General features: G+C 41.8%; 1 protein-coding gene across 6 annotated transcripts in view; it reads left to right on the top strand.

Annotated features, from left to right (window-relative positions):
- The window catches only part of MYRFL (myelin regulatory factor like), a 113447-nt gene that overhangs the window by 4343 nt on the left and 84698 nt on the right, over positions 1-24406 (top strand). For all 6 annotated transcript variants that reach the window (XM_027593973.1, XM_027593971.2, XM_027593968.2 and 3 more), the window contains exon 2: positions 22925-23015. In XM_027593973.1, coding sequence (XP_027449774.1) covers positions 22925-23015 — 91 coding nt within the window. The remainder of the gene's footprint in view (positions 1-22924; positions 23016-24406) is intronic.

Genomic DNA, 24406 nt, shown 5'->3' with positions numbered 1-24406 from the left:
TGTAAATAAGTTTGTCTATAGATATGCAAATGAATTTGATTTTAGGGGGAATCAACAGATCTGGTAAAAGCCAGTTTTGCATTTACGTGTAAATTCATTCCATGGCATAGATAGATACATGTGTTGCAGATCTAGATCTAGGTCCACTGTTTGAATTCTCCTTGAGCCAGCTGTAACATCTTACTGCTTCCTTCATTAATTCGGTAGTTACGGGGCACCTGAGTGGCGCAGTCATTTGAGTGTCGGACTCTTGATTTTGGCTCAGGTTGTGATTTTGGGGTTGTAGGATTGAGCCCCATGTCAGGCTCCACACACAGCAGGGAATCTGCTTCTCTCCCTCTCTCTCTCCTCCTCTCCATCGGCCCCTCCCCCTGCTTGCACTCTCTCTCAAATAAATAAATCCTTTTTAAAAAATTAGGTAGTTAAGTAAAATCTTTGATGTGCATTCATCTTATATCTGTCTGAAAGTCATGATTTTAGCTTTAAAAATAGATATCCTTGGGTGCCTGGGTGGCTCAGTCATTAAGCGTCTGCCTTCGGCTCGGGTCGTGGTCCCAGGGTCCTGGGATCAAGTCCCACATTGGGCTCCCTGCTCGGCGGGAAGCCTGCTTCTCCCTCTCTCACTCCCCCTGCTTGTGTTCCTGCTCTCGCTATCTCTCTCTCTGTCAAATAAATAAATAAAATCTTAAAAAAAAAATAAAATAAATAAAAATAAAAATAGATATCCTTTAATACTTGAAAAGTTTTAAGTTGGTTAACTTGGACACTTTATCAATTTCACCTTAAGTTTAAACCAGAATAATAACAATGTTTATTATACATTTACCATGTGCCCAGCACCATGCTATTCACTTTACACTCATTATTTCATTTAATTCTTAAAACAACTCTCTGGGTGAAAAGGAATAAGCAAATGAAATGCAGTAAATCTCATTCTTCTGTTTACTTCATTTTTTTTTTTGAAAGCTGTGACTTCACATTCTTAATTTGTTTCCTTATGGGTATTTTTGGGGGCTACCTTGATATCAGAGGAACTCATCTTTTATTTCCAGGCTTTTTAGAACACTTTATAAAAACTGATTTGAGAAGAATATTTAATTGTTCATTGTACTTAATCTTTAAGGAGGAAGTCTCCTGAATTGAGAACCTATTTAGCTCTTCCTCTTAGTCATGTCCTGAAGTAGGTTCTCAAACACTTGTTGGCTTATCATGAAAGCAAAAGAGGAGATTCTTGCCCTGAGTGGAGTGGGAAAAAACACATAGTAAGAGCAGATAACAATGAGAAGCATAAGAAAGGCACTGGTCCACTGAAACTCCAGCACACTCATTAAAGTTTGGGGAGCATGTGGCTTCTAGAACCCGAAGCGGTGGACAGGCAGGAACCACCCGATGGCTCCTGAGATCTAAGAGGAAGAACAGTCCATTCAGGAAGCAGCTGTCAACAAACTTCCAGATAGTTTCTGTGCCCATCTCTCTGCTTAAGATTTAAATTGCTAGGTAGCTGTTATTAAATAAGAGTTGTAGGGATGCAGGGTAGGCAAAAACATCTGCTGCCCATGAATTGTACAGGGATACCATGGAGGGGCCAAGTGTTCAGGAAAATGGGGAAAATGCTGAACTCTGGAACAGTGACTCAAGTGCCCAGCCCCCATGGGATGGATCTAGAAAAGCTTCCAAGGAACGTAAGCAGAATTGTTGAGAAGAGCGATGTTGGGCGCCTGGGTGGCTCAGTTGGTTAAGCGACTGCCTTCGGCTCAGGTCATGATCCTGGAGTCCCGGGATCGAGTCCCACATCTGACTCCCTGCTCAGCGGGGAGTCTGCTTCTCCCTCTGACCCTCCCCCCTCTCATGCTCTCTCTTTCTCTCTCTCTCTTATTCTCTCTCTCAAATAAATAAATAAAATCTTTAAAAAAAATAGAAGAGCGATGTCACTCAGAAAAGTGCCTATATTCATATAGTAGACACTCAGTAATATTAATAGAATAAATGAATGAAAGAACAGTGCGAAAGACTATTCTAGTCCACAAAGAGTGACTGAGCTCTAGGTTTGGAGAACCCAGCAAGTTCAAACATAGGAAGAAGGAAAACTTGACCAGTAAGTGGAAAGTTCCAGTGAATAGAATAAACAGAAGCAGAGCAAAGTGTTGCCAGTTGATGGAAAGCCTCAGATGAATGGTAAAAGTATTCAGTGGTCCTGGCATATTATTTCTCCAAAAGTGAAACCAACTCTAACTGGTGGACGACTCTGACTTCCTGAGAGGCATCAGAAGCTCCAAATAGCTCCCAGCAGTGGTGAAGGCCGAAGCTGCAGTGTCAGGGCTGAGCCAGGACAAGGCTGTCTTGTGGGGAAAGGGTATCTTTGGCCTCAGGCCAGTCTCTCAATTCTTTTTCTTTCACTTTGGGACCACCACTTTCTCACCCTCCCAGCACCCTATGCCCTCTTCTTTCTGTGCCAATAAAACCTGGACTTGCACGGAAGGTACAAACAGCAAATGATCTGATGTCATCACACATCTCTATAGAGTCTTGAGCCCCATGTGCTCAAGATGTGAATCCTGGCTCTGCCATTTATTGCCTCTCAGTTGATGGAGAAGCAAACCTCTTCAGGTCTTAGCTTCCTTATTTATAAAATGTGGATAACTGTTTTATCCCAAAATATGGTTGTAAAGGGCTATACCTGGCACAGAGAGCTCAATTAATGTTAGCTATTATTATTCTTGTTGTTACCTTGTTATTTTCTCTGTAAGGTCAGAGCAGCCCTGTGAGGGATTTTTATCCTCCCAGGAGAATCAGAAGGCTGGTGGATGTTAACTTGCTTGAGGGTCATCCAGGTCGGTAGTATGTGGATGCGAGTTCCTCATGTGTCCCTTTCCTTTATGTAATTAGCCAGTCCAAGTGAGCCAGGTGCTGCGTTCCTGGCTAGGGATTCAGTGGTGAACAAGCAGAGTCCTTGTCCTGAAGCAGCTCCTCTTCTGGCTGAAGAAAGAGGACAATGAAGAGATAAGCAAGTAAATAAAATGACTTCAGAGAGTCATGAATTATGAAGAAAATAAAACCAGATAGTTTTGTGTGGAAAGAGACTGAAGATGGGAGGGAGCGTGGGTTACATAAGCTCAGGTAATCAGGCAATCTTCTGAGGAGGTGGCGTTCCAGCAAGTCGTCCACCAGGGCTAGGATTGCTGGTCAGTGCTGTGTCCGTGTGAGACTTGTGTTCAGTTACTTTAAGTGAGGTCAGTCAGTACGTTTGTATGATTTTCTCAGCAATATTCAGCCACTTAAGTGTAGGCTTGGGGCAGGAGAATTGGATTTTTACAAAGTTGAGGTTTTCCCAGGTGAGTCCCACAGACGGAGAGAAGGGAAGAGAGTGACTAGTCTTTGCAAGGGAATAATTGGAGTGACGGGCCCTGACATCTAAGCTGGCTAAGAAGGGAAGGGGTTGTCGCAGGGGGTGAGGGGGTGGGGAGGTGTGGAAAAGTGGCAGGAAGGTTCGTGAAGGGGATCCCAGTGGGTGAAACGATTAGAGTAGAGGCATAAGTGTCACTGAGTGGAAAGGATGAGCTGGTCAGAGAATATAACTTGGGACTAAGACTTCAGAAGATGGTGCAGTTACTGGCTTGACGCCAGGTTTTCGCAGTGCACCATGACAGGAGGTGTCTGAGGGGAGGTGGAGGGAAGGTAGTAGGAGGTGAGGAGTTTAAGAACCTGAGAGGCTGGGAGAGCGACGGGGGGTGTGTGGAGGCTCCCAGCAGTGATGGCGAGAGTGGTGTTGCAGAGAGAAAGAGAGGGAAGCCCATGCCCAATGTCCAGTGAGACAGGAATAGTGAGTGAGCGAGAGTTTGCTAGACGGCACTAACCAGGAGGGGGCCTGGTCATCTGGCATGTGCTTCATTTGAAGAAGGGAGGAGGAAAGCTAGTCTGAAAATAGCAGAAGAGCAAGGAGGACACCTCCCCTTCTCAGCCCCCAGGAACATGTGGGAGAACCTTTATTTGAGATGTTCTGTAATTTAACCAGTTCTTATTGCTGGACATTTAGGCTTGTTCTAGTTTTTTTTTTTTTTTTTTTTTTTTACCTCTTCTACATATACCGTGATCAAATTTCCCCCCAAACCCTTAGTTATTTACTTTGTATGAAATCTCCTCAAAATAGAGTTACTGGCATATAGAATTTTTTTTTTTTTAATTAGCTCCTTTGTAAGTATTGCCAAATTATCTGCTAGGAAGTTTTTTTAAAAAATCAATCTGTACACTGTCCCTATCATTGCTGTCTGATATTCATTTTCACTTTTTTTACTAACAAAGATATTCTATGCCCAGAGTCCTCAACCTGGGATAAGATTCAGGGGGACTTGAAGCTTCTGACACTGAGTAGAAATAGGTGTTTGTGTAGGCTAATACGTCAGCGGAAGTCTCCTTACTTTTCCTCAGATGCCTCATGAGGTCTGTGACTCGGAAGAGCTGAGGGACCCCTGCTCTGGTCTCAGGCTGTTGGCGGCTTCTCTCACCTGCCCCTCCTGAGGGAGCCCGAGCCTGGAGCCTCCCATGATGGAGAGGATGCCATTGGAACTAGGGAGAAGATCCTAGACTGCGGCATGTTTCAATGATTAGAGTCTAGAAACTTAGAGATTCTACTTAAAACGTTGTGAAGAGATGGGAAAGGGAGATATGATGACATGATTAAGAGCAGTAATGAAAATAGTTAATGGTTTCACCTCTATACTCTGAGTTGTCACTGTATCAGAAAACACTTATACCAAAGTGATACTGTAACCAAAAAGGGAGGGAATTCTTAAAAGTCTGCTCTCAGTTTTATTGTTGAGTATAGGAAAATCACCAGAAAAAGGTGATTATTTCCTTTGCCCTGGGCTTCCTTCTGTCCCCAGGGGCTATGCCAGAAGTACTTGAAGAGAGGCTTCCAGGGACCCAGTCTGCTAAGAGGAAGCTCTTGGCAGTGGACCAACGTTTGTTGATTATTTGTGCCTAGCCTGCTTCTAAAAAGATTCAGGGAATACTTTACATTACAAAATACCTTAAAAATTGATGTAATAAAGTCAATACAAGGGAGTGGAGAGGGTAATAAAACATCCTGGGGGGTTGTGAAGAATAGCAAAATTCATGTATCAGTGCGTCAGCGAGGAGATTTAAATCTCTTTTCTCAACTCTAACCCTCCTTCCAGACATTCACTTCTCTTTCATCACCAAACTGAAAAATACCCACTCTATTCTTCACGTCCTATTTGCTTTTCAACCCAATTTAATCTGGCTTCTGCTCTGACTTGCTCTTCTGAAATTTCTCCTAATGGCTAGATTGCATTAAAAAACCTTCGGCCCTCATTCTCCTGGCGGTGTCTCTGGGATTTGTCACCATCGCCCATTGTTCACTTGTGGAAGCTTTATCCTATTTGATCCACTGGCATCTTCTTTCCTGGTTCTCCTCCAGCCTCTGTGTCCTCTTGGGTGCTTTCAGTAGTTCGCCCCCCTCCTTGTCTGCCCACGAGTCCCGTTTCAGAAACTCTCTTATTTGAACACCAAAGCTTACCCTGAGTGGGCATTCCCATGGATCAGCATTTCCCAAACTCTATTGCCAAGTTCCAGACCTAGATTTATAGCTGCTTAAAGTACATATGTATGTGCCCGAGTATCCCTCAGTTTTCCCAAATCCACCCATTCAGAGTGGAACACATTAACCTTCTCCTCTCTGATTTCAATCTTCACTGCCTCCTGGGTTCCCTTCACTCTCCAACAAACCCCCCAAACTAGAAACTGGGGTGCCACTCTTGATGACTCCTTCTATACTCTATAGCTAATCATTTATCAAATTGTTGCTTCCACCTTAGAAGTGTCTTTCAGCTGCAACCTCCCCTCTGTTCAAACATTTCATCTCTTACAAGAGTCTCCTAACTTTATGCTGACCACCTTCCACTTTCCTGTTGACTCATGTGGATGCCATTGCTTAAACATTTTCTGTTGGATCTCCTTTGCCTGATCTTAGCGTAATTGTGCCAAGATAACATTCCAGGTGTCTTTATCGCAGGGGACCCCTCCATACTCATATCCATTACAGACGGTTTGATATAAGTGGTTAAGGGCATGCTCCAGGCCCAGAGTTCTAATCTTGATGCTGCCCCTTGCTAGCTGTGTGATCAGTTCTAATCTGACCCTGCCTCTTGCTAGCTGTGTGATCAGTTCTAATCTGACCTTGCCCCTTGCTAGCTGTGTGATCTTCATCAAGTTACGTCATCTCTCAGTGTCTCAGTTATGTTATCTCTCAAATGGGAACACTACTAGTACTTGTCCAATAGGCTTTGGGAAGGTTACATGATGCAGTAAACACGAGGCTCAGAACAGTCCCTGGATTACTATTATGTTTGCTATTACTATTATTGTCTTCAGTACTGTTCTTACTATTATCTCTACCCCAGCCTCACAGCTTTTCATGCTTTCTTGAATGCATCCTGCCCTTTCATAACACTGGGTCTTTGACTGTGCCCTCTACCCACAATGCACTTTCCTACTTCTTTCTCCAGCAAACTTCCCTGGGCTAAGTTAGAAGCAAAATTCTCCATGCTTCTCCAGCACTTTGTGCACACCTTTGGATGCGCACCCTTTACATTAAAGTTCAATTTCTGTGTTTTGCATGTCTGTCTCCCACAGAGGATAGTGTAAGCATCTCCCTGTGAGGATTTGCCTTTGTCTAGTTCACCTCTGCAGGCTCACTGTCTTGCATGTTGCAGTTACGTAGATGTTTGTTGAATGTGTGTTAAGTGAGTGAGATTCTTGACCAGAATTTCTGGTGGGGAAACAGGGGCCTTTTTTGCATTATACATAGTTGTTCAGTTTGTGCTCGTTTTCTCACAGATATTTTAATATCCAGACCAACTCTGGAGAGGAAGTCACAGCTCCTCATCGAAGTCTGTTATGTGGATTACTCTTGGATCTGTGATCTATAGTAGGGATCTTACTCTAGTGTGGTAACTCTGTTCTCCTTAAAAGGAACTATTAGTGGGAAGGGAATGAAGGTGGTGTGGTGCTCAGTAGAAAACATGGCAGAGATGCTAACTGGGGATGGAGAGATTCAAAACCCAAGTCCCTTTATGACAGGTTCAACCTTTAACTCAAACTGGGCCATGAACTGTGAATCAGAATCAATACTTAGAAGTCATCAGGAGACTTTTGGAGTCTAACAGAGGAGTGGACGCTGCAGTCCTGAGCAAAAATAAAGGCCCAGGGGCGCCTGCGTGGCTCAGCCAGTTTTGTGTCTGACTCTTGATCTCAGCTCAGGTCTTGATCTGAGTCCCGTGTTGGGGTCAGTTCAAGTCCCATGTTGGGGTCCATTCTTGGTGTGGAGCCCACTTTAAAAAAAAAAAAAGGTCCAGGCACCAGGAAACACAGTCAAGGTAATGGCCCTGGGAGTTTGCAGGAATGATCTTGGGGGATTGTCTGATTACATGTCTTTCCCATGTTTTACAGGCCACCTATATCACACATTGACCTTGAGCTCCTTTCTGCAATCTGCATATGTGGTGATGAGTGACTTAGTGGTTAGAACACAGGCTTTGCATTCAGATGGCCCTGGGTACAAACCCCACTTCTACCATGGACTCAGGATGCAGCCTTGGCAATGACTGGGTCTCTCTGAGACCGCGTCCTCAGCTATCAAGCGAAGTAGATATTATTTCACAGCAGAGGAGTGAGAATTGAGTAAGATGATAGAAGCAAAGGGCTCTGCATGGTGCCTGATGCACAGTTACTGCCCAGTGAAGTAGTATTATCAGTAACCTATAATTAAGAAAATGTTTATTCTTTTAAAGGAGCTCCCTGAAGCAGCCTGTGATCAGTCAGAAAACCACTACCCTGTAATGAGCCCTTGATTTTATGTGAGACACTGTACTAAACCCTTAGCTGTATTAATTCTTAATTTGCACAACAAAATGGACAAGAAGGTAATGTCATCACCACTTCATAGATGAGGAAAGAGATTCAGAGGTTTGCATCTTGCCCACGGCTGCACAGTTGTTATGTCTGAGAGCTTGGAGCTAGACAGAAGCCTGTCTTTCTCTGGAGGCTTGTGCCCCTAGTCACTCTACCCAGTGTTTTCTAAGCAGGTTGCAGAGGAACATCTATAGAATTGAGCTGTGGAACTCACGGCTCCTGTTCAGATAACCAGGACGTGTGTGTGTGTGTGTGTGTGTGTGTGTGTGTGTGTGTGTGTGTGTGTGTGTGTGTGTGTGTGTCAGTTTGCCAATTTGCATGTAATTCCATTCCATAGATGAAATTATTCTGGAGCCTGAGTTGTTGGTACATTAGTGCCATTTGGCTTTTTTTTTTTTTTTTTTTGCGAAGCCCAGCTCCAGTGTCATCAGATGTGGTAGAAAGGCAATAGTTTGTAGAACAGGCAGCTATAGATACTCCAAAGATAGGCTGCCAATAAGAATGCAAAGAGAGAAGAACAGCAACTCTGGCCTGAGGTACTGCTCGGTGCAAGCCAAACATCTGTAGAGGGGATTTAGGCAGCGGGGTTGCTCAGAAGTGTAGTAGAAAATGCTAACTCTCCAACATGGCTTTTTTGGTAACCAGAGTCGGGACAAAAGGTCCAGTGAGACGGTACTCATATCTGATATCATGATGGTAGCAACGTAAGAAACAATTGTCATGTATAGCAATGTGAGGTCATGTGTTCTAAGGAGAACGTGAGATGACTTGCTAGCAGAAAAGTGTGTCCCTCCCCTAGGGTGAAAGTGATCAATAGCCTCAAAGATTAGGAGCCGAGAAATATTCTTCCTGTGAATTTATCGCTGCGGGTGGTGGCCTAGGGCTTCGTGAACCAAGGCAGACCTGGGTTTGAATCCTGGTTCCTCTGCTTCTTAGTTGTGTGACCCTGGGCCAATTACTTAACATTTTAAAATTTCAGTTTTCTCCATCTGTAAAATGGGGATAATAACATCTACTTCTTAGGGTTATGGAGATTAAATGATGAAATAAATAATAGTTACTGATTTTATGATAACATTTGCAAGTGTGAAGGAACCAAGTTGCTTGCTTGCTTGCTTCTGAAACAAGAATGAGCACAAGCCACACACACACACACACACACACACACACAGACACACACACAGACACACACATACACATTTCTTTTTCAAAGAAACACTCCTGTCTCCAGGGAGTTATTACAACTTTTACATGTTCACATTAATTCCTGAGCCTTTATAATCATAAAATCCATTTATAGCCCTTAGTTGCCAAGCAACATAGGACAAAGTACTGAGTATTTCCTTTTATTGCAAAAGGTTCAGCTTTTCCACATTGGTCTTGAAATCAACATTTTTCTGAAAAGACAGAACCATGAAAGTACTATATTTCCAAGGTTTTGTGAGCATTCCTTGTTTGGGGATAAGATCAAAGCTGAAAGGGATATATTGTTATTATTTTCCTGTCCGTGAATAGTCTTAAGCATTTTGTGCTAATTTTACAGTAAATCTGTAAGAAGGTCCAAAGATGGGACACTGCAAATTTAGTCTAAGGAGAGAACTTGCTTCACATAATCTACATTCTAAGGGTGCTCTCACTGTAGGAGAACTAGTTCTTTGATCTGTCAGTGTCTTTCCGGAAAGGCTGGGGTAATATAAAATTCATATGAAGAATGTTATCTGCTGACCTTGGTAACTGCTGACCTCAAACACGTCATTCAACCAGGCATTGACAGGGTTTGGGGAAGCTGGCTTTGAGGCACATAACTGAATGAATTCTCTTCTTCTTGGAAGGTATTACTGCTTTTAATTATTTTTGTTGTTTTTGCCTGTGGATAATCAGGATGTAAAGGTTGGAAATCCAAAGAGAATTGAAAAAATATATTACTATATAATATCCTATAAAGTACCCTGGTACAAGTTATATTTTTAGCAGCTCATAAAAGCATGTATAAAAATAGTTTTTAAAATTTGCATAGCTATTTCTCTGTGTGTGTGTATTAAAACAGTACAAAAGCAGATTAGAGTATCTCAACTGGAAATCTACTTTCCTTGTCCCATATGCATTCTACACATGCAGTGAGATTCTATAGATGCAAAGGATGGAAGCAATGATCCCCTTTTCTTCCTTCCCTTGTTGGGTTATGCAAGCTCGTTGCTTTGAAACAAATCTGTTAAGTCACACAAGATGTTTTATATGAAGGAAGAGGCAGAAAGGACATCTACAAACTATTTCTTATAAATTTTCCAAGGTAGGAGCTGGTCAAGACTTCTACTAAGAGTAAATGTACTTTGGGATGACTTCTGTGTGTGAATATAAAAGAGTAAGATCTAGCTATCAACATGACTAGGCTAATTCCAATTGATCGGTAGAAGGGCACTTTAAAATCTATTATCCATGCATCTCAAGAAGTGTTGTGCCTTAAGAAGTATTTGGAGAACTTTCATTTCTTCTTTTTATCTGCATGGGGATAACACAAAGACAATAGTCTGCTCCTGGGAGAAGCAGGCTCCTGTGTGAAAATCTGAATTGACCTTTCATATTATCGAGAGCTGGAAACCATGCTCAGGACTGGTCCTCCCTTTGCTGGCTGTTTATGGAAATGTTGGAAAAAATGAAAATCCATACCCAGTCACCAATTCTGACATTGTCTTATTTTGCCAGTTCATTCCTTACCCATCTTCAAAGTTTTCTTCTCACTCTTCCAGTTGTGTTATGCTTATTGATGGGGTTTGACATTTTACAAACTCTTTCATTTCTGTCCCTCATTGGTTCCTCTTGCAATCCTGAGAGGGAGGTGTTTTACAGATGAAAGAAATGGAGCCTTAAAGAAGTTGAAAGACATGTCTAAAACCACCCTGGTAAATGCCAGCGGTGGTGGCAAAATCTTTGTCTTCTTGTTCTAAGTCCAATGCTCTTTCCATCTGAATACCACTTTGGTTTCCTAAAGGAAAAAGAGACAATACTTGCCTTGGCTCGTTGGCTTCCCTATTCTAGGGTAGGTGTCAGACGAATACTTCAGTGACCATAGCTGGCCTTTGGAAAAATCTCCTCCCTTTTTTGCTCCTCTCCTTTACCTATCCCCCATCACCACGTTAATCTCCCACAAACTGGCCACTTGCTACCTTGTTGCAACCACTTTCTAGAACAGGGCTGGCAAGTTCCTCTCGTTTGGGCCTTCATTTAACCCCCTGCTTTGATAAAGCTGATCTGCCTTGACTTCAGCGATTGGTTTATTGTTCTCAGTCCTGTCTTTGGCGGTGGGGATGACGAGCAGAGAAGGAATAAGAAGGGAAAGAAAATGCATTATGTGCTGAGCACTAGAAGTATTAAAGAAGAAATAAAATCAGTGATATTTGTTAAAGCCTAGTAAGGATGACTTTATTCAAGGGAGAGGCTAGCAAAACAGGTATAGTGACCACTGTGATGGAATTGTGCAATGGGGGAGAGAGACTGGGCTCAACTCTGGAATATGCATGGGCAAGTGGGAATGTATAGCCCAGGAGCAGGCTCAGGGGGGGATTCTGGCTAGACCAGCCTAACAGGATGCTTGCTGAGAGCAGGCTAGTGTGACCAGATGTCACCTGGGGCAAGGTGGGGGGATGAGGAACCTGACTAGATATCAAGGGTGATCAGATATGGAGGATGGGGGATCCTGGTTAAACTGATTTGTCAGGATTCTTGCTAAAATTGGACAATGCAGACAGAAACATGAAAGTAGGCCTTGTTGAAAACTTCAGAGGGGCCTGAGCAGAGTTTGATCTAGGAGTGAATCTGTCAGCGGCATGATTACACATCACATTTAGTCTGTGAGCAATGCTCTAAGGTGGTAAAACCCCCCTCCCCCAGATAAGGAAACAGGCCCAGAGAAGTTCAGTAGAACTAGAATTATCTCAAGTTGGCCTGATGGCAGTTCTCCAGATCTCATGCTTTTCCTTGCCTTCACATTACATGAGGCTCCCTGCTTCTGGAACACCCTTCTCTGCCCTGTTCACCTGGCTAATTGCCGTTCACTCTTGAAGTCTCCACTTTGGCATCATTCCCTCAGGGCTTCTGTGTCTTCCACAGTACTTTGCACTTCACCTCGAAAAGCATGTATTGCCCTTTTCTGTGTCAGCCTCCTACCGACAACTGGAAGGAAGGGACTATATCTCATTCATTCCTTTAGCCTCAGCAGCTTGGGACCAGCGCATAGGTATCACTCCAACATATTTATCCAGTCAATCAATAAAAACCCCAAGCCTGGTCTCCCTCCAAGTCTGCTGGATTTCCCTCCTTTATTTCTCGCATCCTAGAAGACATGAGTCTTTGTCCCACACTTGGCTGATGACTCGGGCCTCGGTCAGTGCCCTGCTGGGCTGTCCCCTCCCCATCTGCCTGGCTTGGCGGGATAGGAAGGCATTGCTGAGGCAGGACGGGCTCTCCTGAAAACCATAGCGTGGGGCAGCTTCCGTGTCACATTTTCCTGAATTTGTGCCATGCGGGGTCCACCCACCCACTGGAGGGCATTGATTTCTTATTCAACACTGTACATTCCAAAGGATCCAAGCCACCTATAAAGCCTGGGGGTGGATATCCCCACTTTAGCTGTCCTTCCTCTGGGACGCCTTTCTCTTCATCCTTTCCCTTCTTCCTTCTTCCTCTTCCTCTTTTTTGGCCGTTGGCAAAATTAGAACTTCTAATAGACCAAAGCAGGATAATAATTCTTCAACATCTTAAACATAAAAGAAATGAGATTCCGGGGCGCCTGGGTGGCTCAGTCGTTAAGCGTCTGCCTTCGGCTCAGGTCATGATCCCAGGGTCCTGGGATTGAGCCCCACATCGGGCTCCCTGCTCTGCAGGAAGCCTGCTTCTCCCTCTCCCACTCCCCCTGCTTGTGTTCCCTCTCTCGCTGTGTCTCTCTCTGTCAGATACATAAATAAAATCTTAAAAAAAAAAAAGAAATGAGATTCCTTGAGGTGTTCCTATACTACTTAAAAGAAAGTTTGTCAGCTTCTGTTTTCCACATTTCTCTTCCACAGTTAAAAATTAATATTGGTTAACATGCAGTTGATTGTGTTTTGTTCATTCCCGTATATATTAACTTTAGTATATGTTATTGAAGAGAAAGAGCATGAGGCATGAGGGTTCAATCCTCATGTTGAAGGGCTGGGAGGAAGCTCGGCTGTAAGGCTCCAGAACTCCTGGAAAACTGGATTCCCAGACTCCCAGAAAGGCCAGAGGATCTTGCTTAACTTATATTTCAAGTCAGGAAAAGAAGTGTGAACCTGATAACCAACTAATGAGACATTGAACTATTTCCGTGAAAATCGAGGTTAAATGGTGCAAAAGACTGACCATTTCCCCCTCCTACTTTAAATCCTGTGCAAATGTTTAGATTATTCACCGAGAAGCCGTGCAAATCGCCACAAGGGCAGCTCTCCAAAGGTGTTGAGCCAATCAGCAATCATTTATTATTTACACCGAGTGGCTCCTGAGTCTGTGAAAAAGCAAATTGGACACATTCATCTGGAACTGTCATAACGTTAATGCTGAATGATCATAGATCTACTGCACACCATCAACTGCCTTCCCAGTAGTGGTCCAACCGCTTTCTTTTCTGCAGGCGGAAGCTTTATCTATTCAGAGAGAAGAGGAGAGTCCTTGAGCTCAGGAAGGGTAGGCTCTAATGTAATTGACTTAAATCAGGTATCACAATCAAGTATCAAGTTCCTCCTCTCTCTCCCCCCTTGTCCTCATAATTCAGCAGCTGTAACTCTTTTTTTTTTTTGCAAGCCCTTCCACCATCCTTTTTATAAAGGGCAAATTCCTCTATTTACCAAAACACCTAACAATATTAATAATAATTTGATATGTCCTTTACATTTTTATCAAGAATGTTATTGTTTTTATTAGTTTTTGAGTGTTTTGCTCCAACCCTACTCTCCTTCATTCTTTTGCATGATTTTGCAGAAAGCAAGGTTGTTCAAGAACATGTACATTATGGTATGGTAGAAAACACCTGAGCCCCTGCAAGAACAATTGTGTTATTACAACTTGAATAAGTTACTTAAGCAGGCTAAGGATATTTGCTCTTTTGAAAAATGGGGATAGTAATAGCACCTATCTGATAGAATAAAATCATTGTGAGGATCAAATGAGAATGAAATGTAAAATCCTTAGCACAATAAAAAGAGTACATAAGAAGTGCTCAACAGATTTACCAAGTATTATAATTATTATTATCCATTAACCATCTCTCATGTGGCTTGACTAGTGATTCTTTCCCACTCTGTTGGATCTCCCCTGGACACCCTATTTGTCAACCTTCCTCTGAAGGTGTGGGGCCCAGGTCATCAAGGTCGGATCTGTGCGTAGAGGAACAGGCATCTCACCACCCTAGTTCTGTACTCAATGATTAGTATAATTCTACATTAGTTCTTTGTCCTCCTGATACTTCCTCATGATGGCCCAACTAGAAGACCTTTGTCTGTATCACCTATTCACTCCTAAGCCAAGTTTCCCCATATCACCTATTCACTCCTAAGCCAAGTTTCCCCATATCACCTATTCACTCCTAAGCCAAGTTTCCCCATCTCCTTTTTACATGATTTAAAAAGTCAATGTAAAGCTGAACGCTTAACCTGCTGTCATCTTGTCAGAGTTAGCCATCAAGCCAGTCAGCCTGAGATTAGACCTGACTCTTTCAAAACATATTGCTCCCTGTCTCCATCCTTCAGGCCATCTGCATACTTGGCCAGTTTGCCTTCTTTATACTTCTGAAAATCACAAATAACATTATTGTCAAGGAGGAGAGCAGAGTCATTTTATACTGAATTTTAGGATTTTCTCCAGGTTAGCATTTTGGGGTGTAGTTGTTCTCCCAGGTATAAGTTCTCCTAATCCTAATATAATTTCTTCTGCCTTCCTCCAGCTCAGTGACAAATATAACCATCCCTGACTGCCTCCCTCAAATCAGATGGAAGACCCCCAGGTGTCTCCTTGGGCCTAACTTACCACACTATGTTGGGGCTGCCTGTTCTTTTTCTGTGCGCCCCCCCCCCACCTTGAGGGTAAGATCGAGTGTTGCTCACTATTGTATCCCTGGTGGCTAGCCCATGTGCACTTCATCAAATATTTATTAACTATTGAATGAATTAATTAGCAATTTTGTTAACTGTCTAGTTGAAATCAAGAGACACATTTCCATGCAGAGTCTCCTAATCTGCTAGCTGGGAATCAGAACAGGCAAGGAAATGAAGTTCATCCACAAGGCTAGTTCCTGGTGGGCCCAGGCAGGCTCTTAGATATCTTCTGCTGTTCTTAAGAGTCCAGCAGCCAAGTTTTTAGCGATCCTTTCTAGAATTTTGCACCTGTGACAGTTCTGGAAAACGTATGTGGGCGTTGTCATCCTGTTACACAATGTGCTTGAACTATTTCTTTACTCAAGTTGAATAAAGATTAATTTTCATTTTATCTTTTGATTATCAGGCACATAAACTTCAGGTGATTCATATCATGTTAAAGTCCAGAGACAGTCTTTTATTTTGGTCACTATTTCCAACAATGGATCATGTTCACTGTGGTTTAAAGAACTGATTAGATTCTTCCTGGATCAACGTAGGACTACCTGTACAAGGAGAACTGGGGAGATTCCCAGGCTTCCAGGTCATTAGGTGGAGTTCCTCTTGGGAAAACTGCCCTGCTGCTCCCTTTTGTCTGAGTGCAAAAACAGGATGACATGATACCGGCCGGAGCAGATGAAATCCCCAAGCTCCTTCTCTAGCTCCTCACCCAACTCTCTCATCTTTCTCATCTCAAGGCACCAGCACAACCTCCCACCCAATCACCACGCCAAAACAGGGACTAGTGAATTGCCTAGATTCCTTTCATTTAGTCACAGAGTCTAGTAGGCTTCTCCTCTCAAATACCACTCACATCCAATGGTGTGCTGGTGAATGTTCAACAACCAACTCCTTGGGGAAATAATTCCCAATTTGTAGTGTTTGCCAATTTCCATGGTGTATATCCTCCCTCTATGGCCAATTTCAAGCTGTAACATGAAGACACTAAATATGGAGTTGGGAAGAGATGTGCACAAGCTCGTACAAGCTGGCTCCAGGGCACTGTGCTTTCTTCCACCTTCCTGCCCCTACCTCTCCTGCCCTAGATCAGAGTTTCATGGCCTTCACGACCCAAGGATCTGTCCCTGCTGACTATTCTAACCTCATGGACCCTTGTTCCTGGAAGCTTTCCTGGTTCCCTTTTGCTCCTGTTGGGTCATTTAAGTGACCCATAATGCCCTGTGTACATCTTCGTTGTCATATCACAATGCAATGGTATGTGTTTATGTCAGTCTTTCTCACTGATCTATGAACTCCTTGAGCACAGAAACTGACAGTAATGGCAAAGGGTAGTAATTGAGCTGGGAACTATGCTAAGTATCTTAAATGCATTATCTCATTTCATCTTTACTATAACTCTATAAGGTTGATGCTCTTTTTATACTCATTTTACAGATAAGGAAATTGAGGCACGGAGAGGCTAGATAATTCGCCCAAGGTTGCACAGCCAGTGGCACAAATCTAGAGCCAGATTTGATCCCAGGCCTGATTGTAGAACCAAGACCCTTAACTACTAAGGCTTCTTTGTCTTTGTGTGTCTAGCACTTGGCACTCTGCCTGGTCCATAGCAGGTGCCTTGTGATTGTGCGTTGAGTAATAAGGGAAGGCTAATGTTGGCAGTATCCTTGACTAGTTTCTTTGCTCTTGCTTAGCTTCAGTCTAATCTCCCAACAGCAGGCAGTATGACCTTTCAAAACTCTAAACTTGATCATGTAATCCATCTGATGAAAATGTTTCAATGTCTCCATAACTTTCAAGATGAATTCCTTACTGTGATACCTATGAACCGATGTCTGCTTGTTTCTCTAGATACACCTTCCACCATTCATAAACACATTTATTCATTCAAATTTTATTACTTATCCAATAGATGCAATATTTATTAAATAATTAGGCCTAATAAGGTTCCAGGCCTTGTTCTAGGATGTGTACAAAAAGAAGCAATCTCTTCCCTAGAGAAGCTTAGAGTTCAGTGGAGAGAGACAGACACACTTCACGTAACTGCTACAGTGGTTGAAACAGAATTGTGTCCAGCTCTCACTGGGGGCCACAACAGGTATTGCTCTCAGTCTCATACATGTTCTTCATGTGGCTCTTGCCACGCTATTGGCACATTTCCAAAGGAGTCCTGCTGCTGAGTTTTTAAATTCATTTGCACATGCTCTTTTCTGTTCTTAGAATTTTTTTTGGGGTGCCTGGATGGTTCAGTCGTTAAGCATCTGCCTTCGGCTCAGGTCATGATCCCAGGGTCCTGGGATCGAGCCCCGCATCGGGCTCCCTGCTCTGCGGGAAGCCTGCTTCTCCCTCTCCCACTCCCCCTGCTTGTGTTCCCTCTCTTGCTGTGTCTCTCTCTGTTAAATAAAATCTTTAAAAAAAGATTTTTTTTCTTAATAACCATCTACTTATCCTTGAAAATTCCTTCTCAAGTGTCGCCTGCAAGAGGTCCTTGCCACCACCACCTCACCCCGGCCAGCCTAATTGAAAGGTCCCACAGTATTCCTATCTACAACCATCCTAATGCTTAACACCATGTACTGCTCTAGCTGATTTTCTTGTCCCTCTCACTGGGTTGTGAACTCAACTCTGATTTTATTCCTGAACACATAGTGGATACTAAGTGCATGTTGAATGAATGAATGAAACAGTCAGTGAAGTAATGATTGGAAGTGTCGTCTTTACTCATCTAACTCTGAATTGGCAGTGGCTCTAAACACCACCATTAGATTTAAAATCCAGTTTTATTTTCAAGACAAAATATCCTTAGCAAATGAGAAAAGAAGAGCGTTTGGCTTCTCCTCCTCTCCTCTGCCTTCTCTTCTTCTACCCCTCCGTCTCCTTCTTTGGGATATTTATGAACATTTCTGTTTGAATTTCTCATGAACACTGGTGTATCAGAGGGAAAGTATTTTAATGTTTAAATCCAAAGGGCAACCATTGGGGGATCCTCACTGCTGCTTTTTAGAATCTTTTAAAAAACCTACAGTTATTGAAACAGACAAGTTTTGTCATCTTGGCTGTTGTCTGAATACTCTGGGCAGTGATGCTGTGTGACAAAAGGTGAGGGTTGATAAAGGAAGGAACAGGGGGCGCCCGGGTTGAGGAAAGTGATATGGGAACAGAGCCTATCAGATGGTAATAAAAAAGAACTGGTGGGTGGTGGATGGGCAGGTGGGTGGAGGAAGCAAGAGCAATGAAAGGAAGGTCCTCGTGGTATGTACCCTACTCACACCCTACTCACTTGGGGAGCACTGTTTCCCCAAAGGTTTGTGTATGTCTATTAGTAGGTCCTGTGGATTCAACTTGGACTTGTCTGTGGTCCTCCCTGGTGGATTGATCCTCTAACTACGTGCTTTTTTCTTCTGGCCAAGGGCAGCAGGACAGGTTACCATGTGGCAGCTATCTCTGAGCTTAGAAGGGAAGGCAGAGAACTAGGGTGAAGAAGGGCTTTCTCTCTGAGAGTGATTTAAGGGGGCAGTTCTCTGGCACTCCCAGGAGGCCCGGGCAGCTTCTCCTGTTCTGAGCAGGACTGTGACACCCACAAAAGACAAATGTAGAACAGGGTAGGATCAAAGCTTGAAACCGAGCCTCACTGACAGGGGTGGGATGCTCAACAATGCCATCTCTGCAGGTTTCTGTGTAATAAATAAGTGTTTAAGACATTTATAGCAAAGCGATTATTTTTAAAAGCATGAGATTTATTTTAGCAGTCATTTAAGAGTTTCCCTGTGTGTGCAAAGCCTTCTGAACACAATTTTATCTGACACTACGGATTTATCTTGTTGAGTAATTTCCTTTGAGTCTGGAAGGCACAGATGTGATTTTGGAGTCCCTGAGAAAGCTGGCTACTGCGGGGATCATCTCTCCTTGTTCATTAAGGTGTTTGGACATGCCACATGGGGCAGGTCCTGGGAGCTGTAGACTATCTCCTATTTCTTCCTGGGGATGGTGGTGGGGGAGGGTGGGTGATGTAAAGCAAGTGATACATTGGTCAGGTCTTAGCATCTGTAGGCCACCTCCAATTTTTGCCTGGGGCAGTGTGTGTGTGTGTGTGTGTGTGTGTGTGTGTGTGTGTGTGTGTGTGTGTGTATGCACACACACATGCTGTATAAAACAGATGGGACACCAGCAGGGGCTTCAGTGGGAAATTAAACAGATTCTTCCCTCCACCTGCTTCTCTTAGCAGTCAGCTTGACCAAAGCCCAAAGAAGTAGTAGAAGCAAATCAGTCTTGCCTGTTGTTGGAGCATGAAATGGGGCGGTGATGATGGGGGAGGGGAGTGAACACATGCTCAGGAATCAGGGCAGCCTGCTTGGTTTTCCTGCATATCACTTACTAGCTGTGAGACCCTGGGCAAGCTAGTTAACCTGCGTAATCCCTTTGCCTTCTCTGTAAACTGGGGATATTAGTGTCTACTTCCTAGGGCTGTTATGAGGATTAATGAGTCAGGTAAAGTACCTCTCCTTTGGCTTAGCTCAGAGTAAGAAATCCAAACCACCTCGAATGTCCCTGAAATTGTGGTGGCATTCCAAGTCATCTCCCTTCTGTTCTTATCCCACTAAGCAACCAGAATAAACTTCTTCATTTTTTTTTGTTTGTTTATTCATTTGGGTTATTTTAGGTTCCACACATGGTGAAACCATATGGTATTTGTCTTTCTCAGTGTGACTTATTTCACTTAGCATAATACCCTCTAGGTCCATCCATGTTGTCGGCGATGGCACGATCGCATCCTTTCTTATGGCTGAGTAATATACCATTGTAGATGTATACCACATCTTTATCCATTCAGCTACTGACGGACACTTAGTTGCTTCCATATCTTGGATACTGTAAATAATGCTGCAATAAACACAGGGATGCATATATCTTTTCAAATTTAATGTTTTTATATTCCTTGAGTAAATAACCAGTTGTGGAATTCCTGGATCATATGGTATTTCCATTTTTAGTTTTTTGAGGAACCTCACACTGTCAAAGTGGCTGTACGAAGCAAAACTTTAAAAAATGTAAAGCCTATCATGTCACTTTCCAAAGGCTTCCCATTGCTCTGGCCAACCTCTCCTGCCCCCTCCCTCGAGCTCCTATTCTGTAGCCTCCCTGAAATTGTCTGTTTCTCAAACAGCCCCTATTCTCTTGCCTTTACCGCTCCCCTCTCCCTGGCATGCTCTGCCCTCAGTCTTTGCATGGCTGGCTCTTTTCTGAGGAAGCCCTCCCAGTTAAAAGGAGCTCTTTGCCCCTGCAGCCTCTTACACCACTCTGTTTCATTTTCATGTGAAAAAAAATCCTGTTTATTTATTGTTTCTCATATGTCACATCTGCCCCCCACCCCCACTGGTGCCACCTTTCCCTCCCTTAGAATTCAGGCCCCCTGAGGGAATTTGTCTTTTTTCCCCCCTCTCTCTGTTGTGTCCCCCAGAACCTTGTACGGTGTTTGGCATGTACTTGGTACGTGCTTAATAAATATTGGTTGAATCAGTGAAAGAATGAGTGTGTCTTATCCTGCTCACCTCCATCCTTTCCTTTCTTCAACGTCTCGCTCAAGACTAAACCCCACTATGAGGTAAATCCTGACCCTCCCAGCGTTTAAGAATACCTTCCATCCACTTCCCTCTTCGTTTATGTAACTGAAAAGGGTTGGTGATCTCTCTGCTCTTTCCTTCCTCCTCTCTTCCATCTATGTCTGGCATCCATCAGTTTTTCCCATTTGGGAGGGGCTCAAGATTTTTAAAATTTTATTTTATGGATGAGATAGCAAGCCAAAAGTTAAACAGAAAATGGCCCTCCTGTAACTAGTGCCATGATCTGAATGTGAAGGTACTTGCCCCTAGGAAATTATTTCAAAATAAAATGTTAAAAATTCTTTCCTCCTCAAAAAATGTAGAAAGTGAAATTTATCAATCTTTTGCTTTATAGTTTTTGGCTTTCATGCCGTGCTTGGAAAAACCTTTATCCCAAGATCATAAGAATATTAACACACATTTTCTTTCTATGGTTTTATTTATTTATGTTGAAATCTTGCTCCATCTGGAATTTTGGTGTGGAAGTAGGAAAATAATCCAGATTTTTTTCCTCATATGCCTAATCAATTTTCCCCAAGACTTTTATTGAATAATAAATCTTTTCTCACTCGTGTCAAAAGATTTGTTTATCGTGTACTAAAAGTCCTTATACATTATATGTGTATGTGATATTTCTTGATATATCCCAGATATATCCCACGTCCTTTGATGTGTATTTCTCGGTATTCATCTCCTCCTCCGTAATTCTCTGGTGATTTTTGGCTATTTATTTTTCCAGAAGAATTTCAGAACACTTTAACTTGGGGATTATTTAATTTCAGGTAACACACAAGCCAATTCAAAAGGGTTTATTGGGTATACACAAGTTTGTCATGTAATTGGAGTGAAAATCGAACAACCAGGCTTCAGTAAGGATTAAAAAAATCAAGAAGGACCTGGGTTAATGTGATGGAAATATTTAAACTGTCACTCTAGTTTGCCTTAGTTATTATATGACTTAATCTCAACCACCAGCTCTGAAGTCTAGTTCACATTCTAAGGAGAAATAATCGAATTGGTCACTGGTCAACCAATGGATTGGGTCTTCCTGATGTGGGTGCCTGTAGAGGTTGTGTTACAAATACAGCTGCTGGAAACTATTTTTACAAGGGGAAAGTTCTCAGATAATGAATATATGGGTTTGGCAGATGTTATAAAAAATGTCTAGAAAAAGTTTTATGATATCTTAGCCTTTTAGTCTAAGATCAGTGTCTTTCCATTTATTCAAATCTCTTCTTATGACCCCTCATAGAGTATTTTTAGTTTTTAAAATCCCTAAATATATATTTAGGTATTTTATACTTTTTGTCATTTTGAATAGAATCCTCTTCATTATATTTATTGTAATTGTTGACAGGTTATTTTTTATATATAAGAAAGTAATTTTTACATTTAGTTTTGATCAGCTACTCTGTTGAATTTTCTGATCATTTCTAATTATTGCCAATTGTTTCTCCTGAGTTTGCTAGGTATAGAGTCATGTTATCTACAAACAAATATTGTTTTCTCCTCTTTATTATATATTCCTATGTTTTATATTCTTTTATATTCTTTTTAAATTTTAACATCTTCATTGTGATCAGAGAGAAACCAGTAAGTGTATTTTCATTTTTTTAAACCAATAAAAAGGACAAAAATATTGTGTTACATTTTGGGAAGTCTAACAAAAATGTGAAGCAAGATACTTCTTGATGAACTAACTGGAAATAATCTGTCCAACCAACAAACCAACCAACCAACCATCCAGCCAACGGTCCATGCATCCATGCATCCATCCACAAATGTTTATTGTTGCCTTTTTTATACCATAGATTCTTGTGGCTACTATAAGAAGTACATGGTCCCTGCTCTTTAAAGACTTTAGATGGAGAAACAAACACAAGGGAAAGCAATTATAATAGTGCATAAAGCAAAGCACAGGGTGTTAATGGAAGCACATAAAAAAGGGCACCTAAACCAGCCTTAGACAGTCAGGGAAGGTTGCTGGAGGAGACTAACCTCTAAGGAGAGTTCTTTTTTTTAAAATTTAAATTCAATTAATTAACATATAATGTATTATTAGTTTCAAAGGTAGAGGTCAGTGATTCATCAGTGTTATATAATACCCAGTGTTCATTACATCACGATCTAAAGAGATTTCTAAAGGAATATTTGAATGGAAGAAAGATCACACTCTTAATAAATGTATACTATTTAGTTGCTTTAAAATTCTTGGGTGCAGGCCTATCAATGTTTTTAGATGCTAGCCATTCTGAAATCTTCATGAATCTCAAAATTTTTAATTTGCCTTTGCAGCTCAGGGGCCCAGTGACACTCTGGAGAACCCGGTGCTGGATACAAGTCTGCTGGAGGAATTCTTGGGCAATGATTTTGATCTGGGGGCCTTGTAAGTAATGAAAGCACTGCTCTCCATTTGATGTTTTAAAAGTTATGAAATAATTAAATGAGCTGGAAAGTGTTCCCTCCTCTTCTATTTCCCAAAAGGGCATGGATGGAGTTGGTATTGTTTCTTCTGGCAGTTTTCCTGAGTAAAGTCTGCTGGGCTTGGAATTTTCTTTATAGGAAGGTCCTCCCCTTCCAATTCAATATCTTTAATAGATATGGGGCTAGTCAGGTTATCTTTTGGTAATTATCAGCTTAGGCAGTTAATGTCTTCCAATGAATTTATTCATCTAAGTTGTCAAATTCGCTGGCATGAAGTTGCTCATCGTATTCCCTTATTTTACTTTTAATGTCCGTAGAATCTAGAGTGATAATCCTTTTGTTGTTCTTGATATCAGTAATTTGTGTCTTTTTATTCTTGATCCAACTGGCAAGAGGTTTATCAGTTTTCTTAACCCTTTGGAAATCAGCTTTTGGTTAAATGTATATTCTTAATTGTTTTTCTGTTTTGTATTTCATTGATTTCTGCTCTCATATTCTGATGTTAACATAGCCACTCCAGCTTTCTTTTATTTTTACTTTACATACAGTAACATTCAATTTTTATCCTGTATATAGTTTTGTGAGTTTTGACAAATTCATAGACTTGTAGAAATACCATCATGATCAGCACAAACAATAGTTCCCTCACCTGAAACACTTCCTTTATGCTTCCCCTTTGTGGTCAAACACCCACCCCAGCCCCTAGTGACCACTGGTCTATTCTCTGTTCCTATAGTTTTGCTTTTCTTGAATGTCACATAAATGAAATCTATGGGATAAAACATTTTTAGTATGGCTTCTTTTACTAAGCATAAAGTCTTTGATCAATAGTTCATTCCTTTTTATTGCTGAGAAAGACTCTGTTGAATGTTTATAATTCAGTTTGTTTATCTAGTTACCCATTCAAGGACATTTGGATTATTTCCAGTTTGGGGCCATTATGAATAGTTTCTATAAATATTAATGCCCAGGTTTTTATGTGATCAAGAGTTTTAATTTTTGAGGGTAATATTTATTTATTTATTCAAATTTTTAATTAATTCTAGTTGCTTCACATATAGTGTAATATTGGTTTCAGGAGTAGAATTTAGTGATTCATCACTTACATTATAAAAAATGTTCATCATAAGAAGTGCCCTCCTTAATATTTATCACCCACTTAGCCCATCCCCCACCCACCTCCCTCCATCAACCTTCAGCTTTTTTTCTATCTTTTAGAGTCTCTTATGGTTTGCTTCCCTTGCTCTTTTTTTCCCCTTCCCATATGTTTATCTGTTTTGTTTCCTAAATTCCATATATGAGTGAAATCATATGGTATTTGTCTTTCTCTGACTGACTTATTTCACTTAGCAT

This window comes from Zalophus californianus, chromosome 9 (assembly GCF_009762305.2).
Source record: "Zalophus californianus isolate mZalCal1 chromosome 9, mZalCal1.pri.v2, whole genome shotgun sequence".
In the NCBI taxonomy this organism is placed as follows: domain Eukaryota; kingdom Metazoa; phylum Chordata; class Mammalia; order Carnivora; family Otariidae; genus Zalophus; species Zalophus californianus.
The sequence above is the reverse complement of the archived record's forward strand: the minus strand, read 5'-3'. Positions and strand labels throughout refer to the sequence as shown.